Consider the following 21,886-nt stretch of genomic DNA (forward strand, 5'->3'; position numbering starts at 1 on the left):
GATAGGTTCAGTTTCAGATAGAGGGAGGACATAATGTTAGAGACGGAGGAAAGAGAATCACTGGTGTTTTGTAATAATGCAGGGGTGATGTCAGAAGACGGTGTATATTATTGGGTGTCATCAGCATAGAGATGGTACTGAAAACCAAATCTACTGATTGTCCACTAGGGGCAGTATACAAGGAGAAGAGGAGGGGGCCTAGGACTGATCCTTGAGGAGCCAGCAAGAGATACAGTGAAGACACTAATTGTAGCCACCATTTAAGCACTGGCACATTGATAAAAGTCCCGAACAAGCACCCCAATATTTTTCCTAACAGGTTGTTTAAAAATGGCTTTTTTGCCTTTAGTTTATCTAGAATCTTGGAATGGTGACCCATGTATGGATATAATTTTGCAGTAAATAAGAATATGACATGCTTGGGACCAGGGTTTTGCATTATTGAAGTGCCATCCAACTGGTCCGCCATTGACATGGTGAGAGTTCTTCCAATCGGACTACATAGAAGGCACATAGAAGCCACTGCCGAATGTCAGCTACTCTTTCTATCCTTGCACTTCTGTATGGTTTCTATATGGATTTTATCATGCACGCTCCATCACTTACCTTGGTGGTTTTGATTTTGTTTCCACTGCTGCAGGACCAGCCTGTGAGATCGGGCAAAACTTTGCAATCCTCCCATTCCATGCACGGCTGCATGTGACACCACCACTTCTGGATGACGATGGACGCTAGGGAACAAAGCAATAAATCATCAGACAGCCGAATGAGACACATGCAGAAGTCCACCGCACCGCGCCATTGTAAGTGCAAAATTCCCTGGGGATTAATTCCTATAAATACAGCGAAACCCCATTACCTTGCCAATACTATTGCATGTGAGTAATATGTGCATGTGTAAAATATGTGAGTGGCAGGTGTATGGCATGCAAATAATGCAAGTGTGATATTTGTCCAGAAAGTGAGTGGTGCAAGAGCCTCATGCACAGCAGCATGTGAGGGCCGTATGTACGGCATGAGTCCAGCAGGTGAGTGGTGAATATGAGGCAAATACAGTGGGTACGGAAAGTATTCAGACCCCTTTAAATTTTTCACTCTTTGTTTCATTGTAGCCATTTGGTAAATTCTAAAAAGTTCATTTTTTTCTCATTAAAGTACACTCTGCACCCCATCTTGACTGAAAAAAACAGAAATGTAGAAATTTTTGCAAATTTATTAAAAGAGAAAAACTGAAATATCACATGGTCATAAGTATTCAGACCCTTTGCTCAGACACTCATATTTAAGTCTCATGCTGTCCATTTCCTTGTGATCCTCCTTGAGATGGTTCTACTCCTTCATTGGAGTCCAGCTGCGTTTAATTAGGCTGCGTGTCCACTATGCGATTTTTAAGCGTTTTTGCCACGGAATATCCGCAGTGAAAACACTTAAAAAACACTTGGTAATACGTGCCCCATGGTCCCCAATGATAATCCGCATGTGCTGTGCACATGCAGCGGAAATTTCGCTGCGGAATATCATTGCGGAAAAATCCGCAGCACGTCCATTATTTTTGCGGAAATGCAGCGTAATTGCCGCCATTGACATGCATTGAATCACTTAATATCCGCATGACTACATGTGCACATGCGGATATTAAGCGATTCAATGTGCGGATGGTACCCGGGTCTGGAGAAGAGGAGACTCTCATCCAGACCCGGGTACCATAGTACCTGTTAAAAAAAAAAAATTGAAAATAAAAAATAAACATTATACTCACCTTCTGATGGCCCACGGTCTTCTCTCCGATGCGTCCTGGCTCCCTGATGGCTCGCAATGGTGTAAAAGGACCTTCCATGACATCATTTAGTCATGATGTCACATGACTAAATGACGTCATGGAAGGTCCTTTTACACCATCGCGAGCCACCGAGGAGCCAGGACGCGCCGGATAAAGTGACCGGGTGGCCATCGGAAGGTGAGTATAATGTTTTTTTAAATTTTTTTTACCATTTTTATTCTTTTTTTAAATATTAACTTGGTCACACTATATAAATCCATGTCGGTTCTTCTACCTGGCAGGAAAAACGCATGTAAAACCCACATGCGTTTTTCCTGCCTGGGAGATGCAGAAAATATCAGCAGCATTTCTGCATCGTGGGCACATAGCCTGAAACTGATAGGACTTGATTTGGAAAGGCACACACCTGTCTAAATAAGACCTCACAGCTCACAGTGCATGTCAGACCTAATGAGAATCATGAGCTCAAAGGAACTGCCCAAGGAGCTCAGAGACAGAATTGTGGCAAGAGCACAGATCTGGCCAAGGTTACAAAAGAATTTCTGCATTACTCAAGGTTCCTAAGAGCACAGTGGCCTCCATAATCCTTATATAGAAAACGTTTGGGACCACCAGAAGTCTTCCTAGACCTAGCTGTCCAGCCAAACTGAGCAATTCTGAGAGAGGGAAAGAAGAACCCCAAGATCACTGTGGCTGAGCTCCAGAGATGCAGTAGGGAGATGGGAGAAAGTTCCACAAAGTCAACTATCACTGCAGCCCTCCACCAGTCGGGCCTTTATGGCAGAGTGGCCCAACGGAAGTCTCTCCTCAGTGCAAGATATATGAAAGCCTGCATAGAGTTTTCTCAAAAACACATGAAGGTCTCCCAGACTATGAGAAATAAGAACTTTTTGGAGATAATTCTAAGCGGTATGTGTGGAGAAAACCTGCCACTGCTCATTACCTGCCCAATACAATCCCAACAGTGAAACATGGTGGTGGCAGCATCATGCTATGGGGTTGTTTTTCAGCTGCAGGGACAGGATGACTGGTTGCAATTGAAGGAAACATGAATGTGGCCAAGTACAGAGATATCCTGGATGAAAACCTCTTCCAGAGTGCTGTGGACCTCAGACTTGGCCACTGGTTCACCTTCCAAAAAGACAATGACCCTAAGCACACAGCTAAAATAACAAAGGAGTGGCTTCAGAACAACTCTGACCATTCTTGACTGGCCCAGCCAGAGCCCTGACCTAAACCCAATTGAGCATCTCTGGAAAGACCTGAAAATGGCTGTCCACCAACGTTCACCATCCAACCTGACGGAACTGGAGAGGATCTGCAAGGAAGAATGGCAGAGGATCCCCAAATCCAGGTGTGAAAAACTTGTTGCATTATTCCCAAGAAGACTCATGGCTGTACTAGCTCAAAAGGGGGGTTCTACTCAATACTGAGCAAAGGGTCTGAATACTTATGACCATATGACATTTCAGTTTTTCTTTTTTTAATAAATTTGCAAAAATTTCTACATATCTGTTTTTTTCAGTCAAGATGGGGTGCAGAGTGTACCTTAATGAGAAAAAAATGAACTTTTTAGAACTTACCAAATGGCTGCAATGAAACAAAGAGTGAAAAATTTAAAGGGGTCTGAAAACTTTCCGTACCCACTGTATCCAGTATTTAAGTGCCACGTTTATGGCATTGCCTCCACGTGTGAGTGGCAAATGTGCAGCATGTGTCCAGTATATAATTGAGAGTTGTGACATGAGTCCAGCACATTAGTGGTGAATATGACCCATAATCCAGCATGTGAATGGAGGACAAATATACTATTCTCATGTTTATAATAAAAATTTCAGAACTAAACTGTCTGTACAAATCGAAAAAAGCAACAGAAAAAATATCTCTGTAATTACCAAGTTATTTAAATAGGTGCAATGAGTCCACCTATAGAGAGAGCAGTCAGGCATTGCTTACGATCAGCGGAAAATTACACCGCACATCGTGTTATTACACAACATAATTACTACTTTAGAGACGCGCTCCGATGTTTGAGGCTGACGGCGACTGTAAACGTAATAATTGCCCCAATATACGGAGCCGCGGCTGCGCTGGGAGAGCTGCTCTCTTCTAAGTAGACGAGTTGCGGGTTTTTATTATGTGTTTGTATTGTGTCACCTTTTACTGACTTCTCGCTCATTATTAGGCCACGTTAATGCACATTCACAGTGGAAACGTAATAAAATGTCATGAAATAACCGGAGAAAAAAAGTAATCACAGGTCAACAAAGAATTTACTTCCTGAGAAATCGTAGCTAATTGCGGCATTTTGCTTATGAAAATGATACGGAGAATCCTTGGTTGGATCCTGGCTCTTTAACCCCTTTACAACCCTGGGATTTTTCGTTTTTGCATTTTCGTTTTTTGCTCCCCTTGTTCCCAGAGCCATAGCGTTTTTATTTTTTGGGCAATGTGACCATGTGAGGGCTTATTTTTTGCGGGACAAGTTGTACTTTTCAACGCCATTACTAGTTTTACCATATTGTGTACTGGAAAACAGGAAAAAAAATCCAAGTGCGGTGAAAAATGCAATTCCACAGTTGTTTTTTTTTTTCTTTCCACGTTCACTGAATGCTAAAATTGACCTGCCATTATTATTCTCCAGGTCATTACGAGTTCGTAGACACAAAACATGTATAGGTTCTTGTTTATTTAAGTGGTGAAAAAAAAAATCCAAATTTTGCTAAAAAAAAATAAATAAATAAATGGCGCCATTTTCCAAGACCCGCAGCTTCTCCAATTTTCGGGATCTGGGGCCGGGTGAGGGCTTATTTCTTGCACGCTGGGCTGACGTTTTTATTGATACCATTTTGGGTAGACCCAATGTTTTGATCGCCCATTATTGCATTTTAATGCAATGTTGCAGCACCAAAAAAACGTAATTCTGGCGTTTGGAATTTTTTTCTCGTTACGCCGTTTACCGATCGGATTAATTATTTTTTTTATATTGATAGATCGGGCAATTCTGAGCGCGGCGATACCAAATATGTGTATGTGGGGTTTATTTTTTATTATTTTATTTTGAATGGGGCTAAAGGGGGGTGATTTAAACTTTTATATTTTTTTTATTTTTTTATATTTTTAAAAAAAATTTTTTACACTTTTTGCTTGCTTCTATAGTCTCCATAGGAGACTAGAAGAAGAAGCAACTGTCCGATCGCCTCTGCTACATAGAGGTGATGAGCAGATCACCTCTATGTAGCAGAAATGTTCCTGATCTATGAGCGCCGACCACTAGGTGGCGCTCATAGTGATCTTTACATGACAACCACTGGGGTCTGCTGCAGACCCAGGGTTGTCATGCCCACCCATCAGTGACCGCGATCACGTGACGGGGTCACTGATGGGTGGGGTAAGTGACTTCCGGCGCGGTGCTGTTAAATGCCGCTGTCAGTGATTGACAGCGGTATTTAACTAGTTAACAGCCGCGGGTGGATCGCGATTCCACCCGCGGCTGTTGCGGGCACATGACAGCTGTAATAATCAGCTGACATGTGCTCGGTTCAGTGCGGGCTCAGCCGGCCTTTCCGACGTGGTGCGTACTATTACTGACCACGTTTATATATATATATATATATATATATATATATATATATATATATATATATATATACAGTACAGACCAAAAGTTTGGACACACCTTCTCATTTAAAGATTTTTCTGTATTTTCATGACTTTGAAAATTGTACATTCACACTGAAGGCATCAGGACTATGAATTAACACATGTGGAATTACATACTTAACAAAAAAGTGTGAAACAACAGAAAATATGTCTTATATTCTTGGTTCTTAAAAGTCGCAGGTTAACAGCAGCTCAGATTAGAGACCAGGTCAATGCCACACAGAGTTCTAGCAGCAGACACATCTCTACAACAACTGTTAAGAGGTGACTTTGTGCAGCCGGCCTTCATGGTAAAATAGCTGCTAGGAAACCACTGCTAAGGACAGGCAACAAGCAGAAGAGACTTGTTTGGGCTAAAGAACACAAGGAATGGACATTAGACCAGTGGAAATCTGTGCTTTGGTCTGATGAGTCCAAATTTGAGATCTTTGGTTCCAACCACCGTGTCTTTGTGTGACACAGAAAAGGTGAACGGATGGACTCTACATGTCTGGTTCCCACCGTGAAGCATGGAGGAGGAGGTGTGATGGTGTGGCGGTGCTTTGCTGGTGACACTGTTGGGGATTTATTCAAAATTGAAGGCATACTGAACAAGCATGGCTACCACAGCATCTTGCAGCGGCATGCTATTCCATCCGGTTTGCGTTTAGCTGGACCATCATTTATTTTTCAACAGGACAATGACCCCAAACACACCTCCAAGCTGTGTAAGGGCTATTTGACCAAGAAGGAGAGCGATGGGGGGCTACGCCAGATGACCTGGTCACCAGACCTGAACCCAATCGAGATGGTTTGGGGTGAGCTGGACCGCAGAGTGAAGGCAAAAGGGCCAACAAGTGCTAAGCATCTCTGGGAACTCCTTCAAGATTGTTGGAAGACCATTTCCGGTGACTACCTCTTGAAGCTCATCAAGAGAATGCCAAGAGTGTGCAAAGCAGTCATCAAAGCAAAAGGTGTCCACTTTGAAGAGCCTAGAATATAAGACATATTTTCAGTTGTTTCACACTTTTTTGTTAAGTATATAATTCCACATGTGTTAATTCATAGTTTTGACGCCTTCAGTGTGAATGTACAATTTTCATAGTCATGAAAATACAGAAAAATCTTTAAATGAGAAGGTGTGTCCAAACTTTTGGTCTGTACTGTATATATATATATATATATATATATATATATATATATATATATATATATATATATATATATATATATATATATATATATATATATATATATATATATATATATACACACACATACATATACATATATATATATATATATATATTTTTTTTTTTGTCTTTTTTGTCTTAAATGCATGTATTTGGGGCTAAAAAATATTTTTGCAATTTGGTTTCATTAAAAATTTGACACTGACTTTTACATGCTCTTTTTCTGCTGCATATTTTTCTTAGTTTATTTATTGTCAAAGAGGAGATAAAAAAAAAAAAAAGATAAGAGTTACAAACTCTCCCGTTATTTAATCTGAAGGGGCTCACTGATAGTTTCTCAGTTAACACAATTCGAAACAGAGGCTATAGAAGGTAAGCGGTGCAAAATAGTTAATAAAACCCAAACACAAAAATTATTTTTAGACTCAAATACATGCATTTACATAAAAATAAAACTATTTTCCCAAAGGTGGACAACCCAATTTACATTATGAATTCGACTCGCAAACTTGATGTAAATCGAATATCCTGAATTCGAATTAAAATTAGAATTTTGACAGTTTATTTATTTTGAATTCTATCCACAAGATGGGTAACAATTTGCTGATTCCTGGGGGGTCCTAACCATTGTTGAGAACCAGGCTTTGAAAGAGCCCGTTGAAATAAAGTTTTGCCTGCACAGTTATTGTCAAAGTAAAAGTTGGAGGTGAGTCCAGAGCCCGGTCATCGCAGTCAGTCCTGTGGACAATGAATTCAACCACCGTTCAGCTCTAATGGGGCATTTTAAGAGTCCTGTTCAATGGATCAATGTGACTCCCAGCAATCCGCAAATTATCACCTGTTATGTGGACTAAGGTTTCAATAACCCTTTAAAAAAGTTATCGAGAATTATCACCTACCTACCTACCTGGTCTATCCGGCACCGATCCCTGCTGGCAAAGAGCAGTACAGACCGCTCCTTTGGTGATTCAGCAGCTTCTGCTAATGTCACTTTAGCTTATTTTTCGCTCTGCTTTGTTGATGAGGGGTGACTGCCAATGTCATGCTGATTGACAGTCGACTCCCTGCCACCTCACTGCGGGGAACCAGTTGTCACATGACGACAGCAGTCACGCTCCGTTGACAGGGGAGCCCGGAAGAGGAAGAGCTGCTCTGTTGACTTGAAGATGATTCGCCATCAGGAGCGGTCAGTGACTGCTTTAGAGTTAGCAACTACCTGACTGTTAGTTTTTAGGCGCTTAGTAAAAAAAAAGTCCTGGACCAATGATATGTCATCGCAAACTAGCTCCGGAATTCAGCGCATGTGCAATACACAGAAAGAGTAATGGCTAGCACGTCTTGTTTCACTGCGCATGCACCAAATGCGAATGGAGCAGCCCCCTTGGTGGGTAATCGGTGCTGTGAGCAGAAAAACCACCATCACTGGAGTACAGAACGCCTGTCAACAGTTCTAGCTGCCGACATGGCAGAATTCTGATGAATTCCAATGAGCTCTTTCTGGCGCCTTTGGATCTGATGTACAATGTTCTATTTTGAATGTATATTTTCCCACATTCACTTTTAAAGGTTTTTGTTATACAATCTGAGGTCAGCATAATGTAGGGGCAGAGACCCTGATTCCAACAATGTATCACTTACTAGTGCTGTTTCAAGAAAGTCAGTGCTTTATCAGCAGGAGATTATCACTACAGGACAAGGTGTCTCGTGCCTCCTAGTCCAACCACGCCCCCCTCCACTGATTGGCAGCTTTGTCAATATGGAATGCACAAAGCAGCCAATCAGTGGTGTGGGCGGAGTTATACACAGCTCAGCATTCCGAGCTCTGTTAGTTTCTGCAGAAGAGAAAACTGTGATTCTATCACATCTGCTGCCCCCAGTAAACTAAGTGATACATCCCTGGAATCGGGGTCTCTGCCCCTACATCATGCTGCTGTCAGATTACATAGCAAAAATTGCTGACACATTCCCTTTAAAGGCCTCATTATTTGGGTTCCTTCTGCACTCTAAGAGACTCTTTTCCCCTTTAAGAAGAAGTTTAATGAGTTAAGAAGCGAACCATAAATTTCAGGTGCTGAACTTTTCTATCTACTGAAAACAATCTTGAAATGGGAAAGAGTCCAACCCGAGCAAAGATCCAGGAGAATTACAAAACTATGAAAGAAAAGATAGATGAAAGACGACAGACATGTGAAAGAGCATGTCTGAGGAGAAGCTCTGCGGATGAAGAAGAGGAAGATAAATTACTTTATCAGAATGTATAACCCCGGCCTAATCCATCCCCGGCACAGAAGGGTAGACAAGTTTATGTAAATCTTTGGTGTTTCTGCAGTGAGAACATTCAGAGTCTGGTGAATATTTAACCATTCTTGAACATTTCCTTAGATTAGAGCCAGCTTTAGAGAACATGGGGTCCTGGACAATTAGCAAAGCAGGGCATTGATATTTTTCAGCCAATTGTTAATGTAATTTCAGCCCTTATACATGGTCAAAAAATATTACAATATGTAGGCCACATAATACCGCCATATAGTGCAAAGAAAACAATACTGCAATATAGGACTATAAAATACAGCAAAAAACAATACACCCTACACAATATAAGAGAAAAAAATACTGCAATACACAGACCAAGATAAAATTACAATATACAGTCCACACAATACGACCATAAAATGCTAAGATAATACTACAAAATAAAAAAATAAAGTAGCACACTGCAACGCTAAGTATGCGAGCCTGAAATATATGACATATGATTAGCATTACTGCTCTAGAAAATAGAAATAAATGAGAAATCTTAGTGCATAAATTGGTCAATTCAGGTGTACCTGGTAGGGTGTTTCTCAAAAAAATACCAGGACCCTATCAATGTGATCTCCTCTCTAAGGGACATCCGTCTGCTTATGTGTGGGAAAGCAAGATCCTACTGCAATTAAAACCACCTGCAGCATAGAGGCGGAGTGCTCAGTCAAAGCTTAAACATAGAAACAGAAAAAACTGACGGCACTACAAAATAAAGCCCACTTAATACCGCCATAGCTCTAAGAAAACTCTACAATATACAGCCAACATAAAACCACCATATAGTGCCAAAAAAGTACAATGTATAATTCACATAACACCATCATACAAGTCCAAGATAATACAGAAATATACATCTCACATAATACCGCCATCTTCTGCCAAGATAATACTACAAAATAGTTCACATAATACAATTATAGAGTACTAAGAAATACTCCAATGTACAGAGAAAACAAGACCACCATTCTGTGCCCAGACAATACTGACAAATACAACCTACACAAAATGTCTTTATAGTGCCAATTAAATACTGCAACATACAACTCCCATAATACCACCATTTGGTGCCAATAAAATGTATAATACTAACATAAAGTGTGAAAAAAACACTGCAATACACACATCACGTAATATCACTATATAGTAACAAGATAATACTGCAATATACAGACATCATAGTACCACCACATATTACCAAGATAATACTGCAATATACAAACCTCATAGTACTACCATATATTACAAAGATAATACTGCAATATACAGACATCATAGTACCACCACATATTACAAAGATAATACTGCAATATACAGACATCATAGTACCACCACATATTACCAAGATAATACTGCAATATACAAACCTCATAGTACTACCACATATTACAAAGATAATACTGCAATATACAGACTTCATAGTACCACCACATATTATCAATGTAATACTGCAATATACAGACCTCATAGTACTACCACATATTACCAAGATAATACTGCAATATACAGACCTCATAGTACCACCACATATTACCAAGATAATACTGCAATATACAAACCTCATAGTACCACCAATATACAGACCTCATTGTACCACCACATATTACCAAGATAATATTGCAATATACAAACCTTATACTACCACCACATATTACCAAGATAATACTGCAATATACAGACCTCATAGTACCACTGTCACGCAAAGTGTGGGAAAGTGCAGCGCAAAGGGAAGAGGGAAAGGGAGCCCAGACTCTAGGGAAAGGGGGGAATTGGGGACCTCCTAGGTTGATCTAGCGTCACCTTGTCTCCTCTAACGCTCCTGTATTGGCTCTTCACCAATCGCCACACTTGTGCCTCGCCCTGTCTTTCCCTGGCATATGGCTAAGGCTAGGGAAGGGAGGAGATGAGCACTAGTCGATCTCCACTAAACACTGTAGACAACAGGGGTAGACAAACGTGGAAATTGGTTAGCGTTAGACGAACTTCAGACAAATGCGCACACGTCCTCAAGCTCCAGAGAGGACGAAGTACTGTTCTTGCTAAAGCTTTCACAGGTAGTAATAAATATTGCCGGCACCTCCCTCTGAAACACAGCAGGTATTTATACACCCAGGCAGGATGTTAATTAGCCACAGGGAGGTAGCCGCTGGGTCCTAGAGACAGCCTCTAAGAAGATGTTTGTAATGCCAAACGTAGAGATCTCCTGCAACCAACTGCAGGGCGACTGTCTGTCACTTCTGACACACCTGTGACAGTACCCCCTCCTCTACTAGTGGCCTCCGGACACTCAGGACCGGGTTTCTCAGGATAAGAGGTGTGGAATGAGCGAACCAATCTGGGAGCGTTCACCTCTGACGCTGAAACCCACATCCTCTCCTCTGGACCATAGACTTTCCAGTGCACCAAGTATTGTAGAGAACAACGTTGGAGACGAGAATCTACAATCCTCAAAATCTGGAACTCCAGATTACCATCAACCATTACTGGGGTCAGTGGTAGAGGTGAGAGCTCAAGAGGTTCCACATACTTTTTGAGTAAGGACCTGTGGAACACGTTGTGGACCTTAAGGGCCTGAGGAAGTTCAAGACGAAACTCTGCTGGGTTAATGACGGAGGTTATGTTATAGGGGCCAATAAACCTAGGTCCCAGCTTCCAAGAAGGAACTTTCAATCTTATATTCCTGGTAGACAACCACACAAAGTCATTCACATTCAGGTCCGGGCCTGGCAAGCGATTTTTGTCAGCCATACGTTTATACATGTCTCCCATGATCTTTAAATTACACAGAACACCCTGCCATACCGAGGAGAGCGACGAAGCAAACCGTTCCTCCTCAGGAACTCCTGAAGCTCCTCTCCCACTAAACGTACCAAACTATGGGTGATAACCATATGCACCGAAAAACGGTGACCTGCCAGGGGATTCTTGCCGATGATTATTAATGGCAAATTCTGCCAGGGGTAAGTAAGATGCCCAATCCTCCTGATTTTCGGAGACGAAACACCTGAGGTAGGTCTCCAAATTCTGATTGACACGCTCGGCCTGACCATTCGACTGAGGGTGGAAGGCAGAGGAAAAGGACAGCTGCACCCCCAGTCAAGAACAGAATACCTTCCAGAACTTGGAAACAAACTGGGTCCCCCGATCTGACACCACATCGGAGGGAACCCCCGTGAAGCTTCACAATCTCATTTATGAACACCTGAACAAGTGTAATGGCATTTGGAAGTGCAGGCAATGGGACGAAGTGAACCATTTTACTAAATCTACTACCACTAAAACCACCATTTTGCCTGCAGAAACCGGTAGGTCAGTAATAAAATCCTTGGACAAGTGTGTCCATGGCCTACTAGGGATAGGTAGTGGAAGAAGAGTACCAGACGGACGGGTATGCGAAACCTTAGAATGCGCGCAAATACTACAAGCAGCTATGTGTTCAAGCACATCCCGATGCAACCCTGGCCACCAAAAACGATGAGAGAGGAGGTCCGCGGTTGCCTTACCACCTGGATGACCAGCAAGCACAGAGTTATGATGTTCCTTGATTACTTTACGCCGCAGATTAGATGGTACAAATAACCTTCCTGAAGGGCAGAAGGCAGGGGCGTCCCCCTGAGCCTCCAACACCTCACCCTCCAGTTCAGGATACAGTGCCGAAATGACTACCTTTTTCTGACAATTTTTTAGAAAAGAAGGCGCATGGACGCCATTTACCAGGGGACGAACTCTAAGACAACACAGCCCCAACCCCGACATCCGACGCATCAACCTCCACAATAAAGGGTTGAGAAACATCGGGTTGACTGAGTATAGGTGCAGTGGCAAAATGATTCTTTAAGGAAGAAAAAGCCTGGAGGGAAGCATCCGACCATTTGGAAATATCAGACCCCTTCTTAGTCATGTCAGTAAGGGGTTTCACAATAACAGAGTAATTTTGGATGAATTTCCGGTAAAAATTAGTAAAGCCCAGAAAACATTGTAGAGCCTTCAGGTTCTCAGGACGTTCCCAATCAAGCACTGCACGGATCTTCTCCGGATCCATCCGAAAACCCGAAGATGACAACAAGTACTCCAAAAACTGCACCTCCTGAACAGTGAAAACACATTTTTCCAGTTTGGCATCAAGTTTGCTATCCCTTAATATCTGGAGCACCTGCTTAACATGCCCCCGATGTATCTCAAAATCAGGTGAGTAAACCAAAATATTGTCCAGATACACCACCACAAACCTCCCCACCAAATGATGGAAAATATAATTTATTAAATGCTGGAATACCGCAGGTGCATTGGTCAAACCAAAAGGCATAACCAGACTCTCGAAATGTCCTTCCGGGGTATTGAACGCTGTTTTCCATTCGTCCCCTTCTCTGATTCTAACCAGATTGTAGGCTCCCCTTAAATCCAACTTGGAGAATACCTTAGCTCCCACATACTGGCTGAACAAATCAGGAATCAAAGGAATGGATCGCAGATAGTAATTTGATTTAATTCCCGGAAATCTAAACAGGAACGTAGGCCGCCATCTTTTTTCTTCACAAAAAGAACCCTGCCGGCACGGGCGAAGATCAGGGTCTGATATGTTCCTTCTCCAGACTTTTCGCAATGAAATCCTTCATGGCTTGTCTCTCAGGCCAGAAAGATTATACAGTCTGGATTTCGGTAGTTTAGCTCCAGCGGTCAGGTTGATAGGACAGTCATAAGCACGATGAGGAGGCAAATCCTGACACCCCCTCTCAGAAAAAAATGTCCTTAAAACCAGACAGAAAAGCAGGTAATATTTCTGTAGAGACAGTAGCAAGGGAAATATCTAAACAGTTCTCATGGCAGTATTCTCCCCATTCAATAATCTCCCCGGTTTGCCAATCCACCAACGGATTATGTTTAACAAGCCAAGGAATACCCAAAACAATCAGTGTGGGAAGATTGTCCAGGACATATCAAGGGATTATTTCACAATGAACTGACTCCACCCTCAGTTTTACATTATGTACATTCTGAGTAAATGCTTTCTGTGCAAGTGGCACCGAGTCGATGGCGAAAATGAAAATAGGTTCAGCTAAAGCACAGCAAACAAGACCATGAGTTTTCACAAACTCAGCATCCACCATGCTGACTCCGGCTTCACTGTCAACAAACACAGAAATTTTCTCGTTTTTTCTCTCTAGCACCACCTCTGCTGACAGGACAAAGCGGGAACTGCAGTTTGGCCACAAATGCACCCATTGTTTATTCAACTCCAGACCACCAAGAGTTAATTGAGACTCCTTTTGTTTAGGAATTGAAGGACAGGTCCCAACAAAATGTCCCTTTTTCCCACAAAAAAAAATACGCCTTTTTTCCTGCGAATCTCCGGGGAGATGTATGATGTGGAGACACCCCCTAACTGCATGGGTTCCTCCACCTCCCCCAGTACTGGTTCAACTCCAGACCGCTCCCCTGGCAGAGGTACACAACCCAGACAAGAAGGCCCCGGAGAAGGTGGTCTCACCCATCTATCCTGAAGGCATCTATTAAGACGTATGGCCAACGACATGGCAGCCTCCAAGGACTGAGGGGTTTCATACACAGTCAAGGCATCTTTCAACCTTTCAGTAAGCCCCTCACAAAATTGGCTTCTAAGGGCTGAATCATTCCATTTGGAATCCGTTGCCCATCTATGGAATTCCGAACTGTACGTTTCCACTGACCGATTCCCCTGCTGAAGGCGACGTAGCCGAGACTCAGCCAAGGCGACTCAGTCAGGGTCATCATAGATAAGGGCTAGAGCCCCTAAAAACCCCTCCACAGACTGGAGACAAACCGAGTCCTGTGGTAAAGAAAGCGCCCACAACTGAGGATCTCCCTGCAGTAGAGATATCACAATACCAACCCATTGATCCTCATTTCCGGAGGAGTAAGGACGAAGTTTAAAATGCAGTTTGCATGCCTCCTTGAATACAAAAAACTTGTCCCTACTGAAAACCTGTCCGGGAGGGCAGCCTTGGGTTCAGGCGGAACAGACCTACCGGCAGAGACCCCCACATTAGTGACCAGTAGCCGCTGATGCTGCTGAACCTCACAGCGGAGGTCATTTACCTCCAGAGACAGCCTGTGCAGCCGCTCTGCTAGCTCTGCAACTGAACCCATACCAAGGGAGAAAAGAAAAAGAAAAGGTCCACGCCCAAAAAACACACAGAGAAAAAACAAAGTGTCAGTCTTTTTTTTTTTTTCAATTTTCAAAATATGCTCGGCCTGAGATAATGTCACGCAAGGTGTGGGAAAGACTTAGTGCAACACAAAGGGAAGAGGGAAAGGGAACCCAAACTCTAGGGAAAGGGGGGAAGTGGAGACCTCCTAGGTTGATCAAGCGTCACCCTGTCTCCCCTAACTTTCCTGTATTGGCTCACCAATCACTGCACTCGTGCCTCGCCCTGTCTTTCCCTGGCGTATGGTTAAGGCTAGGGAAGGGAGGAGATGAGCACTAGTCGATCTGTACTAAACACTGTAGACAACAGGGATGGACGAACAGGGGGAAATTGGTTAGCTTTAGACGAACTCCAGACAAATGTGCACACGTTCTCAAGCTCCAGAGAGGACGAAGTACTGCTCTTGCTAACGCCTTCAGAAGTAGTAATGAATATCGCAGGCACCTCTCTCTGAAACACAGCAGGTATTTATACACCCATGCAGGGTGTTAATTAGCCAGAGGGAGGTAGCTGCTGGGTCCTAGAGACAGCCTCTAAGAAGATGTCTGTAATGCCAAACATAGAGATCTCCTGCAACCAACTGCAGGGCGACTGTCTGTCACTTCTGACACACCCGTGACAACCACCACATATTACCAAGATAATACTGCAATATACAGACCTCATAGTACTACCACATATTACCAAGATAATACTGCAATATACAAACCACAATATACCACCACATATTGCCAAGGTAATACTGCAATATACAGACCTCATTGTACCACCACATATTGCCAAGATAATACTGCAATATACAAACCACAATATACCACCACATATTACCAAAATAATACTGCAATATACAGACCACAATATACCACCACATATTACCAAGGTAATACTGCAATATACAGACCTCATTGTACCACCACATATTACCAAGATAATACTGCAATATACAGACCACAATATACCACCACATATTACCAAGGTAATACTGCAATATACAGACCTCATTGTACCACCACATATTACCAAGATAATACTGCAATATACAGACCACAATATACCACCACATATTACCAAGGTAATACTGCAATATACAGACCTCATTGTACCACCACATATTACCAAGATAATACTGCAATATACAGACCACAATATACCACCACTTATTACCAAGGTAATACTGCAATATACAGACCTCATAGTAGAACCACATATTAACAAGATAATACTGCAAAATACAGACCACAATATACCACCAAATAGTGGCTAAATAAAAATGCAAGATTCAAATAACACTTTCTTAAAGAGTAATTAAACTTTTTTTTTTAATAATTTTGTCCAGCATGAAGAGTTTATGAAACTGTATATCACTTTATTAGAGAATTTGTCTTCATTCCTGGGAAAAAAATGCTTGTAAGTGGCTAACAAACCCTGGCTTTCCCCCGATCTATTTCCTGACTTGAGCTGCATTGATATCAGCATATCTTCATGTGGAGTACAGATGATGGCTGTGATGGGTCAGCCCGTCTGCTCCTCAGAATGTTCTGCTTATCAGAACGATATCAGCAACCACTTATCCCCAGAGTTAGTGACACAAGTGCTGAGCTGAGCTGACCCATCACTGCCATCAGCTGTACTCTAAATGAGTATGTGCTGATATAAATGCAGCTGAAGTCAGGAAATAGACTGGGGAAAAGCAGGGGTGTGGAAGCCACTTACATGTAATTTATTTGCAAGAATAAAGACAAATCCCATAATAAAGTGATTTGTTAAATTTCATAACTTTCCGTGCTGGACATAAATTTTATTAAACAAACAAAAAAATATCACATAATAATGCAATGTCACAGCTAATTTATACTGATCTTAGGAGATTAAGAGGCATTCTATTGTTAAATGGTAAATAGGAAGAAGGAGTGTGATAGATAGATAGATAGATAGATAGATAGATAGATAGATAGATAGATAGATAGATAGATAGAATACATTGTATAACGAGGCAGGTTTCCCGTCCAGGACTCGCGGGACAGCTCGGTGATATCCCCTGTGGTTTTCACTGGAGATGATGTAAAATGTTACAGGAATCAGCTGCTTCATCCAAAAACATAAATTCATAAATTATTTAAAATGTGTCTTACAATAAGAAGGCAGAGGGGAAAAAAGATAAATTGCCTTGTTTTATAATGGAACAGATTGAAGAGCAACAGGAAACTTCATTAATACAAACATAACACAGAGAGCAATGAAGCGCAGTTACAAAATAATAATTTACGGTACGGGACTTATGATTGGGAATATTATCAGACAGAATTACTGCACAGCGATTTCTGTCACCTCCTTTAGATCTGCAGGAAACAGTGAATACAGATATAACATGAATACGCAATACTGTATACCCCAGAATGGATGCAAATCATGCTCCCTCTTCTGGTCACTAATGGGATTACATGTTAACACCATTTACAATGAGGGAATGACAATTCCTTATAATTGCAAACTAGTAGTAATACTGTGAATTTAGTCCTATGGGCTCTAGTATAACTATGAGACAGGCACTAAGGGTACTATTATAATGCTGGAATAAAAAAAGAGTCCGGAACGACAGGGCCTGGTATGAGGTTGACAGTATCAGGACGTCTGTAATGCTTGTCCTTTTTAAGATAAATATGGACCAGAACTGTGATGACAAGCTATAAAGCAGGACTTATAAGGTACTACTATCATGCTGGTATGAGGATGGTGTGGTATGCCCCTTTAAATTGTATGGATACATCAGAACTCATTGGACAGAGTGGTTTTCTCAATAGAGGACGATGTAAACAAAGCTTAAACAGAGGTAGGCGGCTGGCATACTGCAATGAGCTAACACTGGCAACACTTTGCTTGTACTTGCAACAATCTGCTGGCAAGCATCTCAACAGCACTTCCTTCTCACAGACACAATCTATTCGTCTCTTTCACCGTGCCGCATAGCAAAAATCTACAGAGCTGGTCATGGCCCCTTCTGATGATCACCTCTCTTGGCAGTAGATCCCTGCGGTTCTTATCTGCCAACTTGCACACTTGCAGCCTACTCATTTACTACATCCCAGTTCCTTACACACACGAACTTGTTGCCTCTGATATGTTAATTCTCTTCACATCACACTGTGTGACAAACCTCTCAGTCAGTATTTTAAACTTCTATGGTTCCCTTTGCTGTGTCTATTCTTCTCTTTTCTGGAGGTTAAACTTTGGCTTGTCGGTGGATATGGTCTTCACTCACAGGAATAAGCCTACATGCTCCCCTCTGGGGTGGCAATCCTTGCCCTTACTCTGTATTGGTGGTTCTCACATTTATGAGGGCTAATCTCTTCCTCCTGGGGCAGAGTTCAACCCCTGCTCTGCAAGATGGAGCTTCTTACATGTTACTCTGCAGCTCTAACTAGTTCCTGGGGTAACACATTAATTGGCAAGTGTTGCTTACCCCTTATTTGCTAGCTTATTATCAAGGCTTCTTACTTGTTTCTACCAGGACCTATTTTGTGAAATCTTTCCACAGTCCAGCCTAAAACAAAACAGTACAACTCTGTACACTTTCAGCAGGTGTGGGCAGACATGCTAATGCTAACTCCACACTCCACATGACTCAGCAGCTCAGTGTGTTAACTCTTTATGCTTTTCATCCATCACTTTAGACATCACTCCTGTTATATCTATCCGTTTTGCTCATTCTAGAGGAGTGCTAATTTACATACTATTTCCTATTATGTATTGCATGTAAATGAATCTGTATACAGCCAATCGATCTTTTCAGTGAGAACCTGTACGCTTTCCGTTCCCCCAAACTATGAAGCCTGCAGTGAGTCTAGTAGCAATATGGAGAACAATACGGACCTGGTTCATTATTAAATTTGCATCTTTTTTTAATGGTTTTGCCTGTTTATCATTTGTGCATTATTCTTTTGTTAATTTGCACCTTTTTTAAAGTATATTTTATGTGTTCGCTTGTTTATTTATTTTTTTACGTCAGCCAATTGTGGGCGGGCTTTGGGGTTTACAAAAATTTTCGGCTAATTCAATTCCGACTTTTTAAAATGTCATCAAATTTTTGTGCAAATGCACTCCAGTTTCCCCCTAGAGTATTTTATGTACACCTGAATTTTTTTGCTCAAACTTTGCCACCTTTTTAGTGAAAAACATGCAACTTTTCGTGTTAAAAAGTCGTAAAAATAAAGGACATTTATGATTTTGTGCAAAATTATTTTAAACAATTTGGTGCAAAAGAAGTCAACAGATACCCCAAGACAAAAAAAGGGACTTAAAAAAAAAACGCCAATATGGTAATTAATCGGACCCTATGTCTGTTGAAAATTATGGTGGTAGGATCACAGGGACTTTAGATACTACTTTCATGAATAGTGTCTTAAAGGGGTTGTTTGGGACTTTTAACTGATGACCTATCCCAAGGATAGGTCATCAATGTCTGATCGGTGGGGGTACGACACCTGGCACCCCCGCCGATCAGCTACGGAGTTACGGAGCTGCATAGCACAGCTCCATTGACTGCATAGTGGCTGCGACTGGGTACTGCACATCCGCCCCCTATTCAAATCAATAGAGAGTGGATGTGTAGTACCCAGCCGCGGCCACTATTCCATTGATGGAGCTGTGCTGTGTAACTCCGCAACTGAGCAGTTTCGGCCGCGGCCGACACTGGAAACAGCTGATCGGCGGGGATACCGGGTGTCGTACCCCCACCAATCAGACATTGATGACCTATCCTAAGGGTAGGGCATCAATGTTAAAGTTCCGAACAACCCCTTTAAGGGGTTATTTGACGTATCTAGACTATTTGAGGGCGGCGTTAACATCTGAAAACATAATAATCCCATCCGAGTCTTTTTCACATCACTATTTTGGGAAGGTCAGCTCTGTTTCATTTACCTCCTCCGGCAGAAGAAATCCTCCTATAAAAATAAATGATTGAACGAATCAATCAGATTTGAGCTTCCATTTTTTTCAGTTCAGGTTAATGTTAAAGCCATGATGATAGAAATGCTCGACATTAACGTAATCAATACACAATATAGAAAAATGCTCCGTAAAGCGTCGGATCAATGCTGACACATTACGGTATGGGCTTTTTACTAGCTGAATATATTAATACATAAGACATAGCCTGCACATAGTCACAATGATCTATTGCTTCTATTAGGAGTAAACCTGCACTAGTTCTGTCTCCATTTCAGGAGCTAAAAAAAAAAAATTGTACCTTTATCAAAATATATATAAGTGTTATATATAAAGAGAGGCTGGGGGGCTCCAATAGTGTCCAAAAATGTAATGGTCTCATGCAACCAACTGATAATAATAACTGCAAATACAGAATCAGACCAAAAAATATACAGGATTAAAAAAAATAATGTTTAGCTTGCAATAAATAAAGACAATGGAACAAAGAAGGCTGAATAAAAAGTAAATCCACACTGGGAAAAAATATGGAACATCATGGACCCCTGATGATTTTCCATATTGTCAAAAAAACTCAATATACGCCTATTGGAAGACATACATAAAAGTATAAGTTTGTCCTGACAGGTCAAAGAGAAATGCAAAGTGATAGTGACGCGCCCCCTGGGCCAGTGTTGTTAGGGATACCCGGAGCCGGATCAGATGGGGGTTGTAGTCTCCGAGTGGCTGTGACCCGGTCCGTGCCCAGGGTGTCAAGCTCAGTGTGTGGCAGTCCTTACTGATGTTACTAAAGTTCTTTATGTCGACTACGCCACCCGTTGAATTGCGGTCACTTCGGCCGCCGCTGCAGCAGGGTCCACTGAGGCTGATGGTGTTTGTGCAGCTTAGGTAGTATAACCCCCAACGGGAGGGGTATAGCCTCAGGGGGTCAGGTGCAGAGGATGGTGGTTGTGGAAGTGCAGGGAAGATGGTAATGAGAGTCAGAGTCGGGTTGTGCAGTTCAGGGTTCTTTACTTACTGCTGTTCTTGTACTGGTCACTCCGGCCTTGAGTGACCACCCGAGCCGTGCTGCGTCCACCAGGTCCTGGACTCGGCCAACCCCCAAGTAGTTCTGGAGCGTGGTTCTGAGCTCCCTTTCTGTCCTGTCCTCGTCTCTGGCCTTCCCCACCAGGGATCCACCTATGTCCAGCTCCCTCGGGCCTCTTGTTGGCGAACCCTTGCCTCTGGGTTCCCTGACCCTATGCGTGGTCTGCCTTCCGGGTGGATATAGTGGGTGGCCGTGGCAGATGCTGCCCACGGCCTCCGGTCTCTGGCTGAGGTATGCTGTAGCCCCCACCAGTTTGGGATCCGGTACCCTGTTGCCAACTCTTCACCCTGTGGTTTAATTTGGGCTCTTGGAGTTCCTTCTTTCTCCCCCTCTGGGTCTTTCGTTCTCTCCTCTCTCACTCTGGGCCTGGGGCTGCTCTGCTCCTCTGCTTTCTTCCACTGCTCTGCAAAAGACAGATGTCTCTCTGACTGACTGACTTCTCACAGACTGACCCTGATCTTAGATGGTGCCCACCTTAAATACTCCCTCTATGTGTGAGCTCAGGTGACCAGCACCCAATGAGCTCCTAGCTTTACCCAGGCTGCTCCCCCTATCTGCCCCTACACTACTGGGATGTTCCACCCCCCTCCCACTCCAGCCAAGGAGAGACTCGGTCGTACCTGCACATTTCTAAGTGGGAGTACCGTTGGTCTGCCCTCCGGAAATGGGATGTGTGTAGTGCATGCAGCTTTCTGAGCTCAGCTCCACACTCCATCCTTACCCGGGAGTGGAATATCACACCTCTGGGTTG

At 42.5% G+C, this 21,886-nt stretch overlaps 1 protein-coding gene across 1 annotated transcript in view; it reads right to left on the reverse strand.

Moving 5' to 3' along the window:
* TAFA4 (TAFA chemokine like family member 4) overlaps positions 1–21,886 on the reverse strand; it is a 272,904-nt gene that overhangs the window by 16,358 nt on the left and 234,660 nt on the right. Inside the window, exon 5 of the mRNA XM_073644714.1 lies at positions 607–731. Coding sequence (XP_073500815.1) covers positions 607–731 — 125 coding nt within the window. The remainder of the gene's footprint in view (positions 1–606; positions 732–21,886) is intronic.

Source organism: Phyllobates terribilis, unplaced genomic scaffold (assembly GCF_046119375.1).
Source record: "Phyllobates terribilis strain yellow unplaced genomic scaffold, ASM4611937v1 Scaffold_8__6_contigs__length_399053987, whole genome shotgun sequence".
Taxonomy (NCBI): domain Eukaryota; kingdom Metazoa; phylum Chordata; class Amphibia; order Anura; family Dendrobatidae; genus Phyllobates; species Phyllobates terribilis.